This window comes from Bufo bufo, chromosome 3, assembly GCF_905171765.1.
Source record: "Bufo bufo chromosome 3, aBufBuf1.1, whole genome shotgun sequence".
NCBI lineage: Eukaryota > Metazoa > Chordata > Amphibia > Anura > Bufonidae > Bufo > Bufo bufo.
In genome coordinates, this window is record NC_053391.1 from 284,168,844 (window position 1) to 284,189,885 (window position 21,042).

At 43.9% G+C, this 21,042-nt stretch overlaps 1 protein-coding gene across 1 annotated transcript in view; it reads left to right on the forward strand.

Annotated features, from left to right (window-relative positions):
• TNNI1 (troponin I1, slow skeletal type) overlaps positions 1–21,042 on the forward strand; it is a 320,788-nt gene that overhangs the window by 54,064 nt on the left and 245,682 nt on the right. Inside the window, exon 4 of the mRNA XM_040424164.1 lies at positions 14,436–14,477. Coding sequence (XP_040280098.1) covers positions 14,436–14,477 — 42 coding nt within the window. The remainder of the gene's footprint in view (positions 1–14,435; positions 14,478–21,042) is intronic.

Here is a 21,042-nt window from a genome sequence, read left to right on the forward strand (position 1 = left end):
TTGATTGTCACTCAGTGTTGCTTCCTAAGTGGACAGTTTGATTTCACAGAAGTGTGATTGACTTGGAGTTACATTGTGTTGTTTAAGTGTTCCCTTTATTTTTTTGAGCAGTGTGTATATATATATATATATATATATATATATGTGTAAAGAAAAAAGAGCGGCACTCCAATGAATAAAAGCAGGTGAACCCTTTATTCACCCAGGTGGTGCAATAAAGCACCACCTGGGTGAATAAAGGGTTCACCTGCTTTTATTCATTGGAGTGCCGCTCTTTTTTCTGTACTTATTTATTGGGGATATCAGTCTATTCCCCTTGGGACGTGCACCCGCATCTCTTTTCTGCAGCCAGTGCTGCCATTTTTCTCTATATATATATATATATATATATATATATATATATACACACACATAAATATATATATATATATATATATACTGTATATATATATATATATATATAGAGAGAGAGAGAGAGACTAAAATGTATATTCATGTTGCTACAATATATGGTTTTAAACTGTACCTCCATAAAAATAAACATATTAGAGAAAAAAAAGTCTCCTTCTCCCCTCATTGGGCTCCACCTCCTCCTTCGTTCCTTAAAAGCAGTCAGTCTGGCTGCCACACATGGCCAAAACTTCACAATGGCTGTACAATTTTGTAGGTAATACTTCAATTTTACCTGTAAAATCGTTCAGCTATTGGCCACTGCATGTGGGAGGGGATTCAGCAGCAGGGAGCAGCCAAACCATTTATTCTTACCCAAGCAAGTGTACAGCGGTTTTTGTCAAGCCAGATCTTGGAATATTTGCCGGGTTGAGGCCAGATCTCCGCCATTATAGTTAATGGGGCCGGAGGTCATTCAGGTAGTGTCCGGCAGTGCTGAATACAGAGATCTCTTTACTGATAGTGTGAAACTAGCCCAGATGAGAAGTGAGTGAAAATTTAAAGGGGTTGTTCCATGAAAAATATTCTTCAGTTTTCAAACAAGGACCTGGATCTGAATACTTTTGTAATTGTATGTAATTAAACATTTGCCATAGTTACTGAGTTATTCAATAAAATGCATAGCACCACCTATTGTTTGTTTTTCTTCTTATTTCTTTGTCCGATGCACTAAGATAGCCACACATGCTCAGTTTCATCCTTCAACTGACTCCTAAGTTTGCAAAACGAAGAGAGCTGCAGCAGAATGGACATGCCCCCCCCCCCCCCCCCCCCCCCTTTACCTGTGGCAAAAAAAGACACTCCCATTGAGCTGTTAGCTTAATATAAATCTAGCAGAGCAATGAATGGATCCATGTAAGGTACAGGGCTTGTTCTAGCTTTGTTAGAAAGAGACTGCCATGTACTATATCATGTCTGATTTTAATTTTTGCATTAGTCATGGGATAACCCCTTTAAGGAAGCAAGGTGGTAGAAGGAAATAAGAATGACAAGTGAAGAAAGAGGTTTTTTTCCCCCTCTAATGAGATTATAACATTATCTGCATTTGTACTATTGTTTTAAAAGAAGTTCCTTAAAATCAGGTACACTTTAATTTAATATAAACAGATACAATGAGAGGCAGAGACACTGAAACCATTTTACTTTCTCTGTCTTAAGCATCTCTGTGTTGATATAAATGTATGTTCAAATACTTCCACTGTCTAATTAACCTACTTTTCTTTATCTTTGTTTGCTCAAACTACATAAAACAACATTAGAGAGGTAAGGAAATTTATCTGAATTATATTATATGCTGTGTGTATATATATATCTATATGCTAACAAAAGAGTGCAGTGTTCCTTTTAGGACTTAAAGGGGTTGTCTCACCTCAGCAAATAACATTTATAATGTAGATAAAGTTAATACAAGCCACTTACAAATGTATTGTTTTTATCCATATTGCTTCCTTTGTTGACTGGATTCATTTTTCGATCACATTAAACATGGGTTGTTTCCATGGCTATGACCACCCTGCAATCCAGCAATGGTGGCCGTGCTTGCACACCACTATAGGAAAAAGCACTAGCCTATGTGCGCTCCCATGGTCCCGGCACCAGAGAGGCTGACACCTTTTCCTATAGCGTGCAAGCATGGCCACCACTGATTGATTTCAGAGTGCTTGTAACCATGGAAATGAGCAGTCTGTAATGTGATGGAAAAATGAATCCAGCCAGCAAAAGAAGCAATATGGATAATAACAATATATTAGTAAGTGGCTTGTATTAACTTTCTCTACAAAATAGGTGACACAACCCCTTTAATCACATATCATAATCAAATATCAGAAGAATGTCTTTTTGTCTGTTTTAATAGCTTCATGCATTCCCCGCGTACTAACAGTTCTGGAGCATTTATTCTCATGTCTGTATGATGTCCCATTCCGTTATTATTTCTACTAGAAGTTATGAATAATTGCTAGCTGTCTGCAGTAAGGGTACAGAGGGGAGGAAAGAAGTACCTGCACAGTGTGAGAATGGCAGCACTGATTAGATAGAGTGAGTCTGTTCAGGTACACACCCCCAACTCCATTCTCTCTGTACCCTTACTGAAAGCTAATAGCAATTAATTCATAACTTCTAGTATAAATAATAAAGGAATGGCACAACATAGAGACATAAGAATAGAGGCTCCAGAATTGTTATTACATGGGGAATACATGAAGCTATTAAAACAAACATGTCAGGAGCGGTGAAAGGTCCTCTTTAAAGCCAAATACTTTCCAGGATAACTGACTGACCACTGACTGATATCTGACCTTGATATCTGACTACTAAAATGTGCGTTTTTTAAAATTTCCTTATTATATATTTTACCTGAATATTTAATCAAATAAGCAGTAAGCTTTGAATAGAAGGTTTGAAATATGGTAGCTAGATAAAATGCTGAAATGGTGTAATTGCTAAATCTCATAGACAAAGAAAATCACCTCTCAATAACAGAGGAGCCTGAGGCTCAATGGTAAGCTCTCTGTCTCACACATTGTAAGTTCTGGGTTCAAGAACTGCTAGCAGATAAAAAAAAATGTAGATGACAAATTGATGTTTGACTTTGATATCTCACTTTCCTCACCGATCATGAGTTTCACATACACTGTGTATATGCTAGGTAGATGATATAGCTAAAGAAAATCTGCTCAATGGCATGGTCTTTGTTTTATCTATTGAAAGTTTTGGGTTCCAGACCCACTAGCAGACAAAGAAGAGGAATAACATTTTTTAAATAAGCTAGGTAGATGGCAAATTCAAATGATGTTTGACTTTGGTTTCTGACTTTCCACAGCGGTCAGAGTCAAATGAGTTTCAGATAAACCAACTTTGCATGCTTAAGTAACTGAACCCCTCATCACTAGTGATGAGCGGCAGGGGCAATATTAGAATTTGCTATATTTCACGAATATTTTGTGGAATATTCGTTGAATATTTGCAAATTCAAATATTCTTTATATTCTACATTCTTTTATCTTAGGGCTCTTTCACACTTGCGTTGTCCGGATCCATCGTGCACTCCATTTGCCGGAGGTGCCCGCCGGATCCGGAAAAACGCAAGTGAATTGAAAGCATTTGAAGACGGATCCGTCTTCAAAATGCGTTCAGTGTTACTATGGCAGCCAGGACGCTATTAAAGTCCTGGTTGCCATAGTAGTAGTGGGGAGCGGGGGAGCGGTATACTTACAGTCCGTGCGGCTCACAGGGCGCTCCAGAATGATGTCAGAGCGCCCCATGCGCATGGATGACGTGATCCATGCGACACGTCATCCATGTGCGTGGGGCGCCCTGACGTCACTCTGAAGCGCCCCGGGAGCCGCACGGACGGTAAGTATACTGCTCCCCCGCTCCCCACTATACTTTACCATGGCTGCCAGGACTTTAGCGTCCTTGCAGCCATGGTAACCATTCAGAAAAAGCTAAACGTCGGATCCGGCAATGCGCCGAAACGACGTTTAGCTTAAGGCCGGATCCGGATTAATGCCTTTCAATGGGCATTAATTCCGGATCCGGCCTTGCGGCAAGTTTTCAGGATTTTTGGCCGGAGCAAAAAGCTCAGCATGCTGCGGTATTTTCTCCGGCCAAAAAACGTTCCAGTCCGGAACTGAAGACATCCTGATGCATCCTAAACGGATTTCTCACCATTCAGAATGCATTAGGATAAAACTGATCAGGATTCTTCCGGCATAGAGCCCCGACGACGGAACTCTATGCCGGAAGAAAAAAACGCAAGTGTGAAAGAGCCCTTACTCGAAAATCGGCAAGATAATGATCGCGTAATATGCGAATATCCGCGATCAATACAGGCACGGGTCAAAAACTAATATGTAGCAGTATAGAATATAGTGCTATATATTTGTTTTTTCGTAATTCTTTTCATCTGAACACATGATTGGCCCAAAAGCAATTTAAGCAGGGGGGAATCATGACTTCAGATGGAAAAAAATATATTCAATATAGTGCTATATATTTGTTTTTTTGAATATTCGTCTTTTTTTTTTGTTCAATCTGTATAGTTGTTCCACTTCGGCATACTCCTCCCTGACAATCTTCCCCGTCACCATGGGAACGCCTGGGGGTTAGAATATACGATCTCAGTGAGATGGTGAAAACTCAGATCCGATGGTATATTCTAACCCCCAAGCGTTCCCATGGTGACGGAGACGCTTGTCGGGGAGGAGTATGCAGAAGTGAAACAACTATACAGATTGAAAAAAAAAAGACGAATATTTTAAAAAACGAATATATTCAATATAGTGCTATATATTAGTTTTTTAGAATATTCTTCTTTTTTTTTTCAATCTGTACAGTTGTTCCACTTTGGCATACTCCTCCCCGACAAGCGTCCCCGTCACAATGGGAACGCCTAGGGGTTATAATATACAATCGGATGTGAGTTTTTACCATCTCACTGAGATCGAACCCCTAGGCGTTCCTATAGTGACGGGGACGCTTGTCGGGGAGGAGTATATTAAAGTGGAACAACTGTATAGAGTGGGGAAAAAAAAGACGAATATTCCAAAAAGATTATATATTCGATATAGTGCTATATATTCGATTTTTAGAATATTCGTCATTTTTTCAATCTAAAGTCATGAATCCTCCCTGCTTAAGTTGCTTGTGGGCCAATGACTCATTGGCCCACAAGCAAGAAGCAGGGAGGAATCATGTGTTCAGATGGAAAAAAAAAAAAACGTATATTCGCTATAACTAGGGATGAGCGAACCCGAACTGTATAGTTCGGGTTCGTACCGAATTTTGGGGTGTCCGTGACACGGACCTGAACCCGAACATTTTCGTAAAAGTCTGGGTTCGGGTTCGGTGTTCGGCGCTTTCTTGGCGCTTTTTGAAAGGCTGCAAAGCAGTCAATCAACAGGCGTCATACTACTTGCCCCAAGAGGCCATCACAGCCATGCCTACTATTGGCATGGCTGTGATTGGCCAGTGCAGCATGTGACCCAGCCTCTATATAAGCTTGGGTCACGTAGCACTGCACGTCACTCTGCTGTTACAAGTGTAGGGAGAGGTTGCAGCTGCGACGTTAGGGCGAGATTAGGCAGTGATTAACTCCTCCAAAACACTTAAGACAGTGATCGATCTACAGCTGTGGATCATTGAACTGCTGCTATTCAATTGCTCACTGTTTTTAGGCTGCCCAGAGCGTTTTTCAGTCACTTTTTTCTGGGGTGATCGGCGGCCATTTTGTGGCTTGTGGTGCGCCAGCACAAGCTGCCACCAAGTCCATTTAACCATCAATAGTGTGGTTATTTTTTGCTATATCCTACATCAGGGGCAAGCTGTCACCAAGTCCATTTAACCATCAATAGTGTGGTTATTTTTTGGCTATATCCTACATCAAGGGCAAGCTGCCACCAAGTCCATTTAACCATCAATAGTGTGGTTATTTTTTGGCTATATCCTACATCAGGGGCAAGCTGCCACCAAGTCCATTTAACCATCAATAGTGTGGTTATTTTTTGGCTATATCCTACATCAGGGGCAAGCTGCCACCAAGTCCATTTAACCATCAATAGTGTGGTTATTTAAATCTATCCATAAAAGGGTATATTAGATTCAAGGTGCTGATAGGATCATTCTCAATAACTTCACACACACGCTACTGTGCATATCCAAGTCTAATTCTGTCCGTAAACGTATACCTGTCACCCAGCGCCTAAATAATAGGCCTCAAATTTATATTCAGCTAAATCTGTGGCTATTGCTGTAGCTGGTCAAGGTTTTTTGTGTCCGTAAAAGCACAGTTTTTGTTCTGGGTTGAAATACAATTCCCAACCTAGCAATTTCCTAAATTAGTGGTTTCTGCTGTATTCTGCTGTATCAGGCCTACTTTAAATCTATCCCTAAAAGGGTATATTAGATTCAAGGTGCGGATAGGGTCATTCTCAATAACTTCACACACACGCTACTGTGCATATCCAAGTCTAATTCTGTCCGTAAACGTATACCTGTCACCCAGCGCCTAAATAATAGGCCTCAAATTTATATTCAGCTAAATCTGTGGCTATTGCTGTAGCTGGTCAAGTTATTTTGTGTCCGTCAAAGCACAGTTTTTGTTCTGGGTTGAAATACAATTCCCAACCTAGCAATTTCCTAAATTAGTGCTTTCTGCTGTATCAGGTCTACTTTAAATCAATCCCTAAAAGGGTATATTAGATTCAAGGTGCTGATAGGGTCATTCTCAATAACTTCACACACACGCTACTGTGCATATCCAAGTCTAATTCTGTCCGTAAACGTATACCTGTCACCCAGCGCCTAAATAATAGGCCTCAAATTTATATTCAGCTAAATCTGTGGTTATTGCTGTAGCTGGTCAAGTTATATTGTGTCAGTCAAAGCACAGTTTTTGTTCTGGGTTGAAATACAATTCCCAACCTAGCAATTTCCTAAATTAGTGGTTTCTGCTGTATCAGGCCTACTTTAAATCTATCCCTAAAAGGGTATATTAGATTCAAGGTGCTGATAGGGTCATTCTCAATAACTTCACACACACGCTACTGTGCATATCCAAGTCTAATTCTGTCCGTAAACGTATACCTGTCACCCAGCGCCTAAATAATAGGCCTCAAATTTATATTCAGCTAAATCTGTGGCTATTGCTGTAGCTGGTCAAGTTATTTTGTGTCCGTCAAAGCACAGTTTTTGTTCTAGGTTGAAATACAATTCCCAACCTAGCAATTTCCTAAATTAGTGGTTTCTGCTGTATCAGGCCTACTTTAAATCAATCTCTAAAAGGGTATATTAGATTCAAGGTGCTGATAGGGTCATTCTCAATAACTTCACACACACGCTACTGTGCATATCCAAGTCTAATTCTGTCCGTAAACGTATACCTGTCACCCAGCGCCTAAATAATAGGCCTCAAATTTATATTCAGCTAAATCTGTGGCTATTGCTGTAGCTGGTCAAGTTATTTTGTGTCCGTCAAAGCACAGTTTTTGTTCTAGGTTGAAATACAATTCCCAACCTAGCAATTTCCTAAATTAGTGGTTTCTGCTGTATCAGGCCTACTTTAAATCAATCTCTAAAAGGGTATATTAGATTCAAGGTGCTGATAGGGTCATTCTCAATAACTTCACACACACGCTACTGTGCATATCCAAGTCTAATTCTGTCCGTAAACGTATACCTGTCACCCAGCGCCTAAATAATAGGCCTCAAATTTATATTCAGCTAAATCTGTGGTTATTGCTGTAGCTGGTCAAGTTATATTGTGTCCGTCAAAGCACAGTTTTTGTTCTGGGTTGAAATACAATTCCCAACCTAGCAATTTCCTAAATTAGTGGTTTCTGCTGTATCAGGCCTACTTTAAATCTATCCCTAAAAGGGTATATTAGATTCAAGGTGCTGATAGGGTCATTCTCAATAAATTTACACACACGATACTGTGCATATCCAAGTCTAATTCTGTCTGTAAATGTATACCTGTCACCCAGCGCCTAAATAATAGGCCTCAAATTTATATTCAGCTAAATCTGTCATTACTGCTGTGCCTGTATTAATGTAATACGGTACCTAAATAGATAGCCAGATAGTGTTAGGTGTCTGTAAAAAAAGGCCTGAATTTGAATTCAATACATTGGGCCAAATAATATTTTTCTTATTGTGGTGAACGGTAACAATGAGGAAAACATCTAGTAAGGGACGCGGACATGGTCGTGGTGGTGTTAGTGGACCCTCTGGTGCTGGGAGAGGACGTGGCCGTTCTGCCACAGCCACACATCCTAGTGTACCAACTACCTCAGGTCCCAGTAGCCGCCAGAATTTACAGGGATATTTTGTGGGGCCCAATGCCGTGCTAAGGATGGTAAGGCCTGAGCAGGTACAGGCATTAGTCAATTGGGTGGCCGACAGTGGATCCAGCACGTTCACATTATCTCCCACCCAGTCTTCTGCAGAAAGCGCACAGATGGCGCATGAAAACCAAGCCCATCAGTCTATCAGATCACCCCCATGAATACCAGGGAAACTGTCTGAGCCTCAAGTTATGCAGCAGTCTCTTATGCTGTTTGAAGACTCTGCTGGCAGGGTTTCCCAAGGGCATCCACCTAGCCCTTCCCCAGCGGTGGAAGACATAGAATGCACTAACGCACAACCACTTATGTTTCCTGATGATGAGGACATGGGAATACCACCTCAGCACGTCTCTGATGATGACGAAACACAGGTGCCAACTGCTGCGTCTTTCTGCAGTGTGCAGACTGAACAGGAGGTCAGGGATGAAGACGATGCAGGGGACGATGAGGTCCTAGACCCCACATGGAATGAAGGTCGTGCCACTGACTTTCACAGTTCGGAGGAAGAGGCAGTGGTGAGACCGAGCCAACAGCGTAGCAAAAGAGGGAGCAGTGGGCAAAATCAGAACACCCGCCGCCAAGAGACTCCGCCTGCTACTGACCGCCGCCATCTGGGACCGAGCACCCCAAAGGCAGCTTCAAGGAGTTCCCTGGCATGGCACTTCTTCAAACAATGTGCTGACGACAAGACCCGAGTGGTTTGCACGCTGTGCCATCAGAGCCTGAAGCGAGGCATTAACGTTCTGAACCTTAGCACAACCTGCATGACCAGGCACCTGCATGCAAAGCATGAACTGCAGTGGAGTAAACACCTTAAAAACAAGGAAGTCACTCAGGCTCCCCCTGCTACCTCTTCTGCTGCTGCCGCCTCAGCCTCTTCTGCTGCTGCCGCCTCGGCCTCTTCCTCCGCCTCTGGAGGAACGTTGGCACCTGCCGCCCAGCAAACATGGGATGTACCACCAACACCACCACCTGCGTCACCAAGCATCTCAACCATGTCACACGGCAGCGTTCCGCTCTCCATCTCACAAACATTTGAGAGAAAGCGTAAATTCCCACCTAGCCACCCTCGATCCCTGGCCCTGAATGCCAGCATTTCTAAACTACTGGCCTATGAAATGCTGTCATTTAGGCTGGTGGACACAGACAGCTTTAAACAGCTCATGTCGCTTGCTGTCCCACAGTATGTTGTTCCCAGCCGCCACTACTTCTCCAAGAGAGCCGTGCCTTCCCTGCACAACCAAGTATCCGATAAAATCAAGTGTGCACTGCGCAACGCCATCTGTGGCAAGGTCCACCTAACCACAGATACGTGGACCAGTAAGCACGGCCAGGGACGCTATATCTCCCTAACTGCACACTGGGTAAATGTAGTGGCGGCTGGGCCCCAGGCGGAGAGCTGTTTGGCGCACGTCCTTCCGCCGCCAAGGATCGCAGGGCAACATTCTTTGCCTCCTGTCTCCTCCTCCTCCTACTCAGCTTCCTCCTCCTCTTCTTCCACCTGCTCATCCAGTCAGCCACACACCTTCACCACCAACTTCAGCACAGCCCGGGGTAAACATCAGCAGGCCATTCTGAAACTCATATGTTTGGGGACAGGCACCACACCGCACAGGAGTTGTGGCGGGGTATAGAACAACAGACTGACGAGTGGTTGCTGCCGGTGAGCCTCAGGCCCGGCCTGGTGGTGTGCGATAATGGGCGAAATCTCGTTGCAGCTCTGGGACTAGCCGGTTTGACGCACATCCCTTGCCTGGCGCATGTGCTGAATTTGGTGGTGCAGAAGTTCATTCACAACTACCCCGACATGTCAGAGCTGCTGCATAAAGTGCGGTCCGTCTGTTCGCGCTTCCGGCGTTCACATCCTGCCGCTGCTCGCCTGTCTGCGCTACAGCGTAACTTCGGCCTTCCCGCTCACCGCCTCATATGTGACGTGCCCACCAGGTGGAACTCCACCTTGCACATGCTGGACAGACTGTGCGAGCAGCAGCAGGCCATAGTGGAGTTTCAGCTGCAGCACGCATGGGTCAGTCGCACTGTGGAACAGCCCCACTTCACCGCCAATGACTGGGACTCCATGCGAGACCTGTGTGCCCTGTTGCGCTGTTTCGAGTACTCCACCAACATGGCCAGTGGCGATGACGCCATTATCAGCGTTACAATACCACTTCTATGTCTCCTTGAGAAAACACTTAGGGCGATGATGGAAGAGGAGGTGGCCCAGGAGGAGGAGGAGGAGGAAGAGGGGTCATTTTTAGCACTTTCAGGCCAGTCTCTTCGAAGTGACTCAGAGGGAGGTTTTTTGCAACACCAGAGGCCAGGTACAAATGTGGCCAGACAGGGCCCACTACTGGAGGACGAGGAGGACGAGGAGGAGGTGGAGGAGGATGAGAATGAAGCATGTTCACAGCGGGGTGGCACCCAATGCCGCTCGGGCCCATCACTGGTGCGTGGCTGGGGGGAAACGCAGGACGATGACGATACACCTCCCACAGAGGACAGCTTGTCCTTACCTCTGGGCAGCCTGGCACACATGAGCGACTACATGCTGCAGTGCCTGCGCAACGACAGCAGAGTTGCCCACATTTTAACGTGTGCGGACTACTGGGTTGCCACCCTGCTGGATCCCCGGTACAAAGACAATGTGCCCACCTTACTTCCTGCACTGGAGCGTGATAGGAAGATGCGCGAGTACAAGTGCACGTTGGTAGACGCGCTACTGAGAGCATTCCCAAATGTCACAGGGGAACAAGTGGAAGCCCAAGGCGAAGCCAGAGGAGGAGCAAGAGGTCGCCAACGCAGCTGTGTCACGGCCAGCTCCTCTGAGGGCAGGGTTAGCATGGCAGAGATGTGGAAAAGTTTTGTCACCACGCCATAGCTAACTGCACCACCACCTGATACAGAACGTGTTAGCAGGAGACAACATTTCACTAACATGGTGGAACAGTACGTGTGCACACCCCTCCACGTACTGACTGATGGTTCGGCCCCATTCAACTTCTGGGTCTCCAGAAGTTGAATGCCTTTTATGCCTTGGAGGTGCTGGCCTACCCGGCGGCCAGCGTTTTGTCTGAACGTGTATTCAGCACGGCAGGGGGCGTCATTACAGACAAACGCAGCCGCCTGTCTACAGCCAATGTGGACAAGCTGACGTTCATAAAAATGAACCAGGCATGGATCCCACAGGACCTGTCCATCCCTTGTGCAGATTAGACATTAACTACCTCCCCTTAACCATATATTATTGTACTCCAGGGCACTTCCTCATTCAATCCTATTTTTATTTTCATTTTACCATTATATTGCGGGGGCAACCCAAAGTTGAATGAACCTCTCCACTGTCTGGGTGCCGGGGCCTAAAAATATCTGACAGTGGCCTGTTCCAGTGGTGGGTGACATGAAGCCTGATTCTCTGCTATGACATGAAGACTGATTCTCTGCTGACATGAAGCCTGAATCTCTGTTATGGGACCTCTCTCCTCTGCCTGGGTGTCGGGGCCTAAATATCTGACAATGGACTTTTCCAGTGGTGGGTGACGTGAAGCCTGATTCTCTGCTATGACATGAAGACTGATTCTCTGCTATGGGACCTCTCTCCTCTGTCTGGGTGCCTGGGCCTAAATATCTGACAATGGACTGTTCCAGTGGTGGGTGACGTGAAGCATGATTCTCTGCTATGACATGAAGACTGATTCTCTGCTGACATGAAGCCAGATTCTATGTTATGGGACCTCTCTCCTCTGTCTGGGTGCCGGGGCCTAAATTATATGACAATGGACTGTTCCAATGTTGGGTGACGTGAAGCATGATTCTCTGCTATGACATGAAGACTGATTCTCTGCTGACATGAAGCCAGATTCTCTGCTATGGGACCTCTCTCCTCTGCCTGGGTGCCTGGGCCTAAATATCTGACAATGGACTGTTCCAGTGGTGGGTGACGTGAAGCCTGATTCTCTGCTATGACATGAAGACTGATTCTCTGCTGACATGAAGCCAGATTCTCTGCTATGGGACCTCTATCCTCTGCCTGGGTGCCTGGGCCTAAATATCTGACAATGGACTGTTCCAGTGGTGGGTGACGTGAAGCCTGATTCTCTGCTATGACATGAAGACTGATTCTCTGCTGACATGAAGCCGGATTCTATGTTATGGGACCTCTCTCCTCTGTCTGGGTGCCTGGGCCTAAATATCTGACAATGGACTGTTACAGTGGTGGGTGACGTGAAGCCTGATTCTCTGCTATGACATGAAGACTGATTCTCTGCTGACATGAAGCCAGATTCTATGTTATGGGACCTCTCTCCTCTGTCTGGGTGCCTGGGCCTAAATATCTGACAATGGACTGTTACAGTGGTGGGTGACGTGAAGCCTGATTCTCTGCTATGACATGAAGACTGATTCTCTGCTGACATGAAGCCTGATTCTCTGCTATGGGACCTCTCTTCAATTGATATTGGTTAATTTTTATTTATTTTATTTTTATTTTAATTCATTTCCCTATCCACATTTGTTTGCAGGGGATTTAACTACATTTTGCTGCCTTTTGCAGCCCTCTGTTTTACAGCCTTTTTAGTGCCAAAAAGTTCGGGTCCCCATTGACTTCAATGGGGTTCGGGTTCGGGACGAAGTTCGGGTCGGGTTCGGATCCCGAACCCGAACATTTCCGGGAAGTTCGGCCGAACTTCTCGAACCCGAACATCCAGGTGTTCGCTCAACTCTACCTATGTGTCATTTACACAGTAAATGCATTTTTGAACAGAATTAAATCTTGTTTTTGTGCTGTCATTTTCTGAGAGCCCTATTTTTATTATTTTTTGAACGATTGTCTTAGGTAGCATATGATTTTTTTGCGGGATGAAATGGCAGTTTGATTGGTACCATTTTGAGCTACATAAGACTTTTTGATCACTTGGTGTTACACTTTTTGTGAGACAAGGTGACAAAAAATAACTGTTTTGTCATAATTTTTATTTTTTTACAGCATTCACCTGAGGAGGCATGTCATGTTATATTTTTATATAGCAGGTTGTTATGGATGTGGCGATACCCAATGTGTCTGTTATTTTTATTTTTTTAAGTTTTACACAGTAAAAGCATTTTTGAACAGAATAAAATCTTGTTTTGTGTTGCCACATTTTTTTTATTTTTTGGGCAATTATCTTAGGTAGGGTCTAATTTTTGCGAGATGAGATGACGTTTGATTTGTACCATTTTGGGGTACATACGCACTTGGTATTGCACTTTTTGTGAGGGAAGGTGACAAAAAAATGGGACTTTTTTTTTTTTTTTACTGTTTTCACCTGACGGGGTGGATCATGTGATATTTTTATAAAGCGGGTCAATATGGACCAAACACTGCACATGCCACGGTGCATACAGCAGGGGTCCAGCTAACGGGAACAGACAGTCCCCTGCAGCTGATCGGGTGGGCGCTGGTCGGCAAGTCACTTCCCGCAGTGCCCTACTATTATGGCGTTGGCTGAGAAAGGGTTAATGACTGTGTTTCAACCTACATATCAAAATCAAGATCATCACCTGTTTGGTATTATCAGTTAATCATACTCTTACCTGACTGTAATCCTACAAAATGCTTGACTTTGTGCTAGTGTACCCAGAAGAACTGATGTTGTTTTAAAGGTAAAGGGTGGTCACACCAAATTTTGATTTAGATTTATTTTCTGTTCATTCACTTTGCATTGTTTAATCTATAAAAAAAAGTATTAACACGTTGCCCTTACACAGCCTAGTATGACGATCCAAAGTGATGGTCAAATTTATTGAAATATCAGCAAGTGCAAATGCTGTGGTCCTAAAATGAAAGGTCATACAAACTGCTGATTTACTATACGGTAAATACTGTCTATGTAAAATGATCTTTGCTGTTTGCTTTCATAATAGTAGTTGATGTTCTTATTATGAATGAAAGTCTGTGTCTGGGGCTTTTAGCTATGCAACTGTCAATTCTCTTGCTGCTGGTGCTGGTACATTTAGTTAGTGTAGCATATCTCTGAATAATCTGATTGTACTGGGGAGAATATGCTTAGAGCACAATTCTGTTTGTAGTATTGCTCTGTCCTTTTGTTGTCAACAATGTTTTCAAAAATAAGTAAAATTTATAAAAATGTGTCCTTTTCCTCCTAGAGAAAATCAAAGATCTCCGCTTCACGCAAACTCTTGTTAAAGGTAATTCAATTCCTAATCTGGAACTATTTTGGCTTTCGGGGGTCACGTACAATATTTTTTTTGTTTGGGCAGTGAAGTATTTTATACCTTTTTATAATTTGTTTTCTACCTTGTATTTTTGCATGATAAGTTGAACTTTCTACATGCATCATAGTGAGGTACATCTTTAATGAGTGTTTTACACTATACATTTTAACCCTAAAACATACATAGATAGCATTACAATGCAACAACATCAATTAGCTGTAACATTAAAGTGGTTTTCTGGGATCACTATGGAAGATAGGAGTTGGAAAGGTAAAAGAATTACAGCTACCTTGATACATGATTATTTTAAAGGTGGCTGATAAAAACCCAGAAAACCCATTTAAAGACTATTACAACCCCCCACCATGCCCTCAAATGTGATATAATACAATACAACTTTATTAAGCCTGGAGGGAAGTTGAGACATGGTTTCCAGCAGCTACTAAACACTTTCACAAATGGATTATAATTACAAGTACAAATCACAAAAACACAAATAAACCAAAACAGATACAATAAAATATTGTAATCACCTCTGGAAGGCATAAATTCTTATACCTTTCTGTACTATACCAAAACTGTACAAATCTATTACTGAAGGTACTATTCTGTGCAACCGTCAAAAGTCAGATGAAGTGGATGATCTGCATTTGTAACACCCCAGAGTGGTGTTACCACTTCTGCACCTTGCTACTGTCTTTATTGGTCTAACCTCATGTCATCTTATGCATTTATTCCAGGTCCTCCACACTGTGCATTTCTAATGTTATGTAACTGTTCATGTAGTGTTCCTGGTTCACCAGCAGGTGGCAGAAAATATGGCAGAGCTATAGTTAGAGAGAATGGAAGTGGATGATCTGCATTTGTAACACCCCAGAGCGGTGTTACCACTTCTGCACCTTGCTACTGTCTTTATTGGTCTAACCTCATGTCATCTTATGCATTTATTCCAGGTCCTCCACACTGTGCATTTCTAATGTTATGTAACTGTTCATGTAGTGTGCCTAGTTCACCAGCAGGTGGCAGAAAATATGGCAGAGCTATAGTTAGAGAGAATGGAAATTACCATTCCATTCTAACTCCCCTCTGTAGGGGAGTGGGCCAACCCTACTTCCTGAAGGAAGGGTGGGGACCAGTTGGTTAGTCTAGTTTACCCCTGCTAGGGTAAGGGTGTGCAGGGGCGCATCTCTGATGGACGTGCCCACACCAGCCAGAGCACCCTAAGCTCTGCTGGCCATGGAGGCCAAAGCTTGAAGCCTCAGGAGCCAGGAGGAAAGTTCCCTGGTATAACCTAGAGTCAGATTACAACGTGAATTGCAGCATACAGAATAAGCTGAGTTATACAGCCAGCCTGTCAGTACAGCAGAGTCAGAGAGAAACAGATATAGCAGTGTGGAGTTTGCCAGACAGTTTCATGCTAAAGCCTGCTGGAACCAAGACAATGCATAAATGTTCTCCAAAACGGTTTACAGGCTAAGTACAGCTGCCTTTGAACTTCATCTCAAGGTCTGGACTCCAGTTATCCTTTTATCTATCAATTATTCCCCCTATTTATTGCTATTTATTCCACCTATTTATAGAGCCAAAGCCTGGGGTCCAGGTAGGAGCACCGTGATACACAATAAGAGACATTTTAGGCCGCAACAAACCACTCTGCATTTCCTACACCTGGGACGCAGTATATAGAGGGCCCTGGGGGGGAGACCGCTCATTGCACATTATTTACCATGACATTGAACATTTTTATCATCCTACATCATATAACTTCTAAGTTCTCAATGTGACAGCCATCAGCACTTCCTGCTCTCTGAATCAACTTACTGATCCTGTACACATCACAAACTCTAATACCAGCACCCTGTTTGAAATCGTGAGACAATTTTTTTTCAAATTAGGTTCTTACAAGTTTATTAGAGACAGAGCAGCAAAGTAGGATACAGCAAATAACATAGGCGGCAGGCAGAATACAGTAAAGAAGAGAAGTATGGTCTGGTATGCAGTGCTTGTATATCTCCCAAAAACAGGTTCTTATACCTAGATAACAAAGAGTAACATAACTTAAGTTTACTGCAGTGTACTGTAGTCCATAGACATCAATGTCTCTTCATAAATGACATCATTATTACATTAATAATGATTACATTACATTAATATTCCTTTACATCGTGACATCAAAACATTGTCATACGTAAGAAAAGTCACACCTCCTGTACAATTCAGAATTCTGGATTGGTTAAAATTTCTTGTTATCTGACAACCTCCAAACATGAATATGCATAAAGCTACTTTCACATCTGTGTTTTTGCTGGATCTAGCAGGGGATCAGCAAAAATGCTTCCGTTATTATAATACCACCGACTGCATCGGTTCTGAACAGATGCGGTTGTATAATCTCCAAAATCAGCAAGACCGTGATCGTGTCTGAAAAAATAGATTTGGCACCATTGACTTACATTGTGTTTCATGTCGGATCCATCTTGATCAAGTAAGTAAAACTAACCCTAAAATGTTCTTCAATTATATAAATGGTAAAAAGTATAAACCTGAAGGTGTCGGCCCTTTACAGAGTAATGAGGGGGGAGTTGCAGACAGCAATGAGGAGAAAGCAAAGCTATTAAATATTTTTTTCTTAACTGTATTAACTGAGGAAAATAAATAGTCAGATAAAATGCAGAATGCAAAATGTAAAAGTAAATTCCCCATTAAAAGTGCCCTGTCTGACCCAGGAAGAAGTACAACAGTGACTTAAAAAGAGTAAAATAGACAAATCGCTGGGACAAGACCAGCCAGACCTTTATTTCTGATATTTAAGGACTCTATATTAACAGGGAGTGTTCCATACGATTGGTGCATAGCAAATGTGGTGCGAATATTAAAAAAAAGTCCAAAATCAGAGCCCGGAAACTATAGGTCGGTTTTCTAAGAGTTGCTATCTTGAAGTACCTCAATGATAATAAATTGTAACGGTCACGTACACACACACACAGGGGGGAGGGAAGTGACCACTGCACTCCACGCTTACCCCTGGCCCTGCCTACTTGCCTCGCGAGTCCAAAAAAAAGGGGACAACTGGACGGCAATCCCTAGCTTGGACTAAATGCAGGGATGACAGACAGACAAACAACAGAACGTGAACGGACCGAGTCAATACCAGGAAAGCTACAAAGTAGAAATGGAGCAAGCAGAGAATTGTCAGGAGAAGCCGGGGTCATAAATACCAGGAGAGTCGTGTAGTACCAAAGGAGTCAGCAGAGGATCGTCAGGAGGAGGCCGGGGTCAGAATACCAGGAGAGCAGCAAAGTACACAAGGAGCAGGCAGAGGATCGTCAGGAAATCAGCAGTACACCTCTAATACTTGTTTAAGATGAGACACATGGGATTCGAAGTCAGGAGAGAATATCAAAATATCGTCAAGATGGACAATAACAAATTTACCTAAGAACTCCCTAAGAATGTCATTCATGAAGTTTTGAAACACAGCTGGGGCATTGCTGAGTCCAAAAGGCATCACCTGATATTCAAAGTGTCCTGCCGGAGTATTGAACGACGTCTTCCATTCGTCTCCCTCTTTGATTCGGATTAGATTGTATGACCCTTTCAGGTCAATTTTGGAAAACCAGGTTGCCCCCAGAACCTGGTTAAATAAATCCGGAATCAATGGGAGGGAGTATCTATTCTGGACAGTGATTTTATTTAATCTCCGGTAATCGATACATGGCCTAAGACCACCATCTTTTTTCTTAACGAAGAAAAACACCACCCCCATAGGAGAGACAGAAGGTCTAATATGCCCTTTATCAAAGCTCTCCTTAATATAATCTTCTATGGCCTTGCATTCGGGCTTAGAAAGATTATAAATTCGCCCCTTAGGAAACTTGGCCCCCTCTACTAGCTCTATGGTACAATCATAAGGTCTATGGGGGGGGGTAGAACCTCCGGGGTTGGTGATGAGAATACATCAGAGTATTCCCTAACAACAGTGGGTAAGGTATCAGACTTTACTGAGACCCCAGCCTGTACCACGGACAAGCACGAGTCACACTTAGGCCCCCATCTTACCAACTCCCCACTGGACCAATCTATAGTGGGGTTATGTAGTCGGAGGCAAGGCAACCCTAGTACCACCTCAGCCGGTAGGTTCTCCAGGACTAAAAGGGAACATCTCTCTGAGTGGCACACACCCATGGTTAGAGAAATCTCTGAGGTACATGAGCTCACCGTACCACCAATAAGAGGAGTAGCATCAATAGCCATGACATGGATAGGAGTTGGTAAGGCAAACATAGGAATACCCAAACTTACAGCATACTCAGAGTCAATAAAGCTAGCCGCTGAGCCAGAATCAATAAAGGCCTTACCCGGCCATTTATCTACTCCCAGAGAAATCGTAATGGGTACCAAAAGCTTACATTTAGAAAAATAAGGGTGTACCTGGTCTTTAGGTTGCCTTGCCTTAGGAGCCTTGACAGAGAGGACCTTCTTAGAACATTGGTTGATCCAATGGTCAGGATCTCCACAGTAAAAGCATTCTCCACGTCTGCGGCGAAGATTCCCTTGGGTCATGCCAACCTGCATGGGTTCCTCGGTGGAGACCTCAGCATTGTCTCTGGGATAGGCCTCTGGCTGGACCACCATCTGGGAAGAGAACTGTTGTTCCTGTCGTCTCTCTCTAACCCGTCGGTCAAGTCGGACAACAAGGGTCATCATCTCCTCTAAGGTTTCTGAAGTTGATAACTGACCAGAAGATCCTTTAAATTATCAGACAGACCTGACCTAAACTGACTCTTCACGGCTGGTTCGTTCCATCCTGAGGGGACACACCACCTTCTGAATTGGGTGCAATAATCCTCCGCAGGTAGATTGCCCTGAACCAGTGCCTTTAGAGCCGTCTCGGCTACTAGAGCCCTGTCTGCTTCATCATAGAGGGTACCTAGGGCCTGAAACAACCCCTCCACAGAAGATAAACAGCCGGTAAAGAAAACACCCAGTCCTGGGGATCACCCCGTAGTGGGGAAATGATAATGCCCACGCGTTGACTCTCGGGGCCAGAGGACACGGGGCGCAAACGGAAGTAAAGTTTGCAATTCTCCTTAAAAGAGAGAAACTTCTTCCGGTCTCAGAAAAGGGTTCTGGGAGCTTAATCTGGGGCCCAAAATGCAGACTGGAGGCCTGAGGAGTGGAAGAACCTTGCCCTAACTCAAAATAACTGAGTTTTTCCCCTAACTCCTGCACCCTCTGCGTCAGATTAGAGACATGGTCAGTCAGGGTCACCAGAGGATTCATTATGCAGTGGTTATTGGGCCTGTTAATCTGTAACGGTCACGTACACACACACACAGGGGGGAGGGAAGTGACCACTGCGCTCCACCCTTACCCCTGGCCCTGCCTATTTGCCTCGTGAGTCCTAAAGACAGGGGACAACTGGACGGCAATCCCTAGCTTGGACTAAGTGCAAGGATGACAGACAGACAAACAACAGAACGTGAACGTACCGAGTCAATACCAGGAAAGCTACAAAGTAGAAATGGAGCAAGCAGAGAATTGTCAGGAGAAGCCGGGGTCATAAATACCAGGAGAGTCGTGTAGTACCAAAGGAGTCAGCAGAGGATCGTCAGGAGGAGGCCGGGGTCAGAATACCAGGAGAGCAGCAAAGTACACATGGAGCAGGCAGAGGATCATCAGGAATTCAGCAGGAGGTAAGTACGCCAGGAAAGACAAAACCACAGGTGGAACATAAATTAACAGGCAACCTGTGGCCAGCAGGCTGCCTGTATTTATAGTGAGGAGTGAGGGTCATGTGATGTGGCCAGCGTCACATGACCGACAGACCAACCAGTGATCAGCTCGGCGCTCAAGGCAGACTCATATTGGGTCACTGTCACTAGTGGGGTACCTCAGGGGTCAGTATTGGGCCCTATTCGCTTCAATATATTTATTAATGATCTTGTAGAAGGCTTGCACAGTAAAATATCCAATTCTGCAGATGACACTAAATTGTGTAAAGTAATTAACACTGAAGAGGACAGTATACTGCTACAAATGGATCTGGATAGATTGGAGGCTTGGGCAGAGAAGTGGCAGATGAGGTTTAACACTGACAAATGTAAGGTTATGCACATGGGAAGGAATAACACACGTCACCAGTACATACTAAATGGTAAAACACTGGTAACACTGACATGGAAAAGGTCTTACACTGTAGGAATTTTAGTGAACAGCAAACTAAGCTGCAGAAACCAGTGTCAGGCAGCTGCTGCCAAGGCCAATAAGATAATGGGTTGCATCAAAAGGGGCATAGATGCCAGTGATGAGAACATAGTCCTACCACTTTACAAATCGTTAGTCAGACCACACATGGGGTACTGGGTTCCTGTGAACAAGGCAGACATAGCAGAGCTGGAGAAGGTTCAGAGGAGGGCAACTAAAGTAATAACTGGAATGGGTGGACTCAGGGCCGTCTTTAATATTGATTGGACCCTGGGCAAAAATTTACTTGGGCCCCCTGGATCCCGCCTTCCCACACCTTAGGCAAGCACGC